General features: G+C 43.1%; 1 protein-coding gene across 1 annotated transcript in view; it reads right to left on the bottom strand.

Annotated features, from left to right (window-relative positions):
* Window positions 1-4,082: 4,082 nt before the first annotated feature.
* The window catches only part of LOC105297575 (testis-specific H1 histone), a 17,588-nt gene continuing 16,669 nt past the window's right edge, over window positions 4,083-5,001 (bottom strand). Inside the window, exon 2 of the mRNA XM_011368340.2 lies at window positions 4,083-4,890. Coding sequence (XP_011366642.2) covers window positions 4,083-4,890 — 808 coding nt within the window. The remainder of the gene's footprint in view (window positions 4,891-5,001) is intronic.

Raw genomic sequence — 5,001 nt, 5'->3', positions numbered from 1 at the left:
AGGGAAGGAATTGATAAAAGAGGGAGAAGAAATACAACTGTGCTTGTTCATGGAGGTGCCTGTTCTTTGAGCCAGCGCCGGTGAACCGTTGAAATCCTAACTTTCCTTCTTACTCTCAGATCATTGCCTTTCCCAGCCTTATCCAAGGCTTCATGCTGACACCCTTTCAGTCTTCAGTTCCTCTCTTCCAAGTCCTTTGGCTCTTTTTAAAAGTCCTTTCCTGACTTATATGGTGTTCCTATATTAATTTCCCAAACACCCTATCTTCTCGTCCTGGCTAGGCACTTAGGTTTTGGCAGGAGTGACCTTCAGCCCAACCAGACAGCCTCTTTATGTTAGAACCCCCAGAGGAGGAGGAAAAACAGGAGAGCTCTATTGATTTAAACCCACTGACAAATGGAGATGTTCGCATGTCCTGAAAACAAACCCCCATGTGTTTGAGAACATCCTCCCTTGCAAGAAACCTCTAAATCATTAAAACACTGTAGAAATGAATTCTAAACTTCTGACCTTTACCTCCATAAAAAAGATGTCTCATAGAGTTAATGAGTAGGTGGTGAGGCCCTATTCGATATCTATAACTGTAGTGGAGAGAACACTGGATTTACAGTTAAAAGTCAAATTCTAAATTATATATTTTCTAAACTTTTTCATGTAAGATCTAAGAGGCCGAGGTGAAGGTGAAATGAAATAATGCATGCAAAAGTACAACCCACCTTATAAATGAAAAAGCTATAATTAACAATTACATGGAAATGTCTACCTTATTTTTGAGTAAGTTACAATTTATATGATTCTGAAAACAAATACAAAAGAGATATCACCTTCTCCTCACAAGAGAGAACCACTTAGTGTTTCGTGTGTATCCTTCCAGTTTCTTTACATAATTACAGAGATATGTTTTCCTTCATTTTACACAAAAGATTACATACTGGTATATACAATGTCTTAAATTTTTTTTTTCACTTAATGTATTTTGGGGAGCGCATCATAACAATACATAGAGAAGAATCTCCCATTTTCTGCAGCTGTATACTATTTCATTGTATGGAAGCTTCACAGTTTAACAAATACCCTAGTGATATTTAGATTATTTCCTTTTTTTTTGTTTGTTTTTTTTTTTGTTACTGCACTAAATACCTAGGACATATCTAAAAGATAAATTCCTAAAAGTAGTTCTGCTGGGTCAAAGGATATTTGCATTTGCAATTTGGCAAGCCAAATTCCCTCCATTGGGGTGGCAGAGATTTACACTCCCACTACCATGTGAGTGCCCTTTTCCCCACAGCCTCACCAATGGAGTAGGTTCTCAAACATTTTGGATTAAAAATGCTATCTTATTGTTTTAATGTGCATTTCTTTTATGAGTAATATTGCACCTTTTTCATATTTTCAAAGGTCATTTGTATTTCTATTATGTTTTTTCAACAGCCATTGAATGTTCGATGCTGGGGACATCTAAGTTTCATTAGATGCCCTCTAAAGTCTAACAATTCAATGATCATCATTGCACTAGGCAGCTGAGATAAAAGGAAAACAAAGAATTGAGGTCATGGATGTTCCATTTGCTCTGATTTAAATTAAATATCCAAACACACCACTAGAATGTGAGCAATGAAAAGTGGGGATTATGTTTTATCCATCTTTATTCTCAGCAAAGGGCCCAGCATTTTGCAGGCACTTAGTCATAGTGAATACTAGGGATGAGATTAGCTTTTCTTGGGAATTCCTTCCATAGAAGTACCCAGCTAGGATTATGATCTGGATAATCTGGATAGCGTACCAATGAGTTAAAGTTATTTCTTCTGTTTCATAGGAGTATGACCACCCTAAAGCTTAGCAAAGAAAAAACAAACTGAAATGATCATTGTTAACTATATCAGGTCAGGGTCTGACACTATAAGCTTGATAAATTTACTAGTGAATGAAAGAAGTTCACTTACATGAAGAAATCATCATAATACAAAAAGAAGTAGGATGAGTCTTAGGAAATCTAGAAAGCAAATTGTTGCCGATGTCCTTTCTATGCTGTCTTAGGGAAAGGGCTTTCTAATTCTAGACCATCCGTTCTTTAGGTAAAAATACCCGAGACTATAAAGGGGCAATACATGCAGCTATCATAAAGGCGTTTGATTGTTTGTTCTAATTGTGTTCAATAGTGTTTCTCACTGCCTCTTTTCGGATGGCTCCCTATTCTGATTATTGATTCTGTTTACTTCATTCTGCTACTCACAATTCAAGAGCACAATAAACCTAATTAAAGCAGAGGGAAATTTCAAAGTTCAAATCATCTATAGATTTGCTGTTACTTAGCTTTGCATAAGCTTAAAGCAGTGATTCTCATTTATGAAAGCGTGAAATATTAGCATCACTTGTTTTTTTTTAAGTACACGTTCCCTGTTCCTCTTTGTAGAAATTATCAGACTCTCCTCGGAAAAGCTTGATCAGCTGTATTATGCAAAAGTTCACGTTTTAACATCTTCCCACCTCCACCTTCACTCTCACCTCTTTTCAAGAATAAAAAGCACCTCCTAGGTGCTTCCCTTCTCCCCACTCCTTTGGTTTCAGCTGGCAACAGCAAGTCATTTCCCTGAATCAGTTACTGTTTCGCTCCCTAGGAACCATTTCTGTGTCCTGTCATGGCCCATGAGAACTACTCCCACGCTATTCTTAACCCCTACATTCAGGAAAGGAATCATACATTTGCTCCATATTTGGTATACAGTGCTCAATACATGTTGTTAAAGCAAAAGAACCAGCTATTCATTATCTAACCTTCCATATCTCCTTATATATCTGATATACATTCTGTAAATCATAATATTCTCTAAGGGTTGCTACTTTCCCAGTTGATAATTCCCTCATTGAATTTTGTCACTATGTCATATTTAAGTCCCTCTTATCATTTTACTGACACTTAAAATCACCTAAAGTCATCCTAGCCCAATCCCAACTTTTTTACAGAGAAGGAAACCAAGACGAGGAATGGTTAAGTTATGATAGCTAAGGTCAGAGTGGCAGAATTTTGACTAGAATCCTGGTCTTGTTAAGTACTGATCCTGTAATTTTTCTGCTATAGCACATTATTACTCTATTAAAAATTATTCATACTCATTTAACTCTCAGTGATGAGCACTTACCCTGTGCCAAGCAAACCCTGTGCTAGATGCTTCACACACTCATTTAACGGAGGATTAACAAAATATATATATATTTTTTCCCCTCCTTAATTCCCTGTGGCAACACACACTTCCACCCCTGACCTATGGCTGTTGCTGTTTCCCCTTAAGAACTGGATTTCCGAAGGTGGGGTGTCTCCTCCCACATGCTGGCAGCATGCACCAGGGGCCTGGTGCCCCCTGCGCACTTGGAGCATTCAGCGCACTCTTGGTGCACTCTGGTGCACTCTCCACACACCCGGAGGCCCTGGCGCACCCGGGGTATGGTCCGTGGCTCCACCTGGGGTGCAAACCCAGGATCTTCTACATGTAAAGCAGATGTGCTAACCACTACACTATGGAGCCACCCCCTAAAACATATTTTTAAGATGATCAAGTCAGGGCAAAAACTGCAAACCCATTACAATCAACTCTGGGGGCAGGGGCTTTTTCCTAAAAGGAATTTCAGGTAAAAACACTTTGGGTCAGGGGTAGTGACCTCTCAGAGGCTGTCTACTCTTCTCCTGCCCCAAATGATACCCCCCACTTCAGTCCTTACATGCCCTTCTCCCCAAAACTCAGTTTGGATTTGTAAGAGTGTCTAACGTTAATTCACCACTCTGTCTAATCCCATGAAATTGCTGGTTTTCTTCTTTCCTTCTCAAAGGCATTTTCCTGGGTCCTGTAGCAGGAATAGAATTTCAACTCCTTTTTCTCTCTTCATCCCCCATGCCCCTGCTACAGGCCTCACCTCAACACCTCCTACCCCCTTTCCAGGTGCAGCAAAGAAGAAACAGATACAATGCAGTGGCGGAAAGGCTTTGTGAATAGTTTGTTCATTTCAACGAGTGTGAGAGCTGCTCTAATTGGAGCCTTATAGGGAAAGGCATCTGTGTGCCTGGAGGAAGGGAAACTGCTCCCACACTACAGATTCCCGGCTGCTGCACTCCGAGGACTTTCAGATTTAGTGGAAGTCTTTGTGCGAGCAGGCCTTGGGTCAGTTTTAACTGAGATTGACCTCTGGATGCTCCGTTTCACCGGCTTCTCAGGGTCATGCTTCTTTTCTTCCCTTGACCTCTTCTCCTCTCGGGTCCTAGGCCTGTTTTCCTTCAAGGTACGTCCTCTCCCTTCGTCCATTCCCTTGGCCCTCTTTTCCTCCTTGGCTCTGGAACGCACCGGGTCCTTGGCTCTGGGCCTTCTCCTCACGGTGCCATTGCCCCTCGTACTCCGTCTCCATACTTCCTTGGCCTTCTTGGCCACCCTCTGACGCACGCGGGGCTTCCGTGAGCCCCGTGGCCCTGCAGAGGTCCCCCTCGAGGAACGGGCGCACTCCTCCAACCTTGGGCGTCCTGGCTTTCTCTTCGGCTTCGGAATCTTCCAGACCCTGAAATAGCCGGCGGCGTTGCTTCCGCTGACCCGGAGGAGTGTGCCCTTAATATCAGACTTGGGCGCTTCACCAGAGTGGCGGACACACTTCCTGCGCACTTGGTAGCCAGCATTTCCCAGCTCCTTCTTGAGGGTGGCCAGAGTCAGCCCTTTGTGCAAGGCGATAGCTCTGAGCAACAGCTGGGACACTTTGAGCACGGAGCGGGGGCTCCGCCTCGGCGGTCCCCCGAAAATTTTTTCAGCGGGCTGCTGGATCTTAACTTCTGTGTCTTGGGATTCGCCACTCACTTTGGCTTCCTCAGCCATGGCCCCGCTCCGCCCTCTGCGGGGCCCGCTGGGTTGGGGCCTCGCCCACCAATAAATAAGCTAAGGCTATGTCACGTCACAAAGGGGGCCCTAGCCGAGGTCCTAGTAAGAGGGCTGACAGACCCTACCGTGGTAGGTGCCTTTTCTTTTT

The sequence above is a fragment of the Pteropus vampyrus genome, unplaced genomic scaffold (assembly GCF_000151845.1).
Source record: "Pteropus vampyrus isolate Shadow unplaced genomic scaffold, Pvam_2.0 Scaffold140, whole genome shotgun sequence".
In the NCBI taxonomy this organism is placed as follows: domain Eukaryota; kingdom Metazoa; phylum Chordata; class Mammalia; order Chiroptera; family Pteropodidae; genus Pteropus; species Pteropus vampyrus.
The sequence above is the reverse complement of the archived record's forward strand: the minus strand, read 5'-3'. Positions and strand labels throughout refer to the sequence as shown.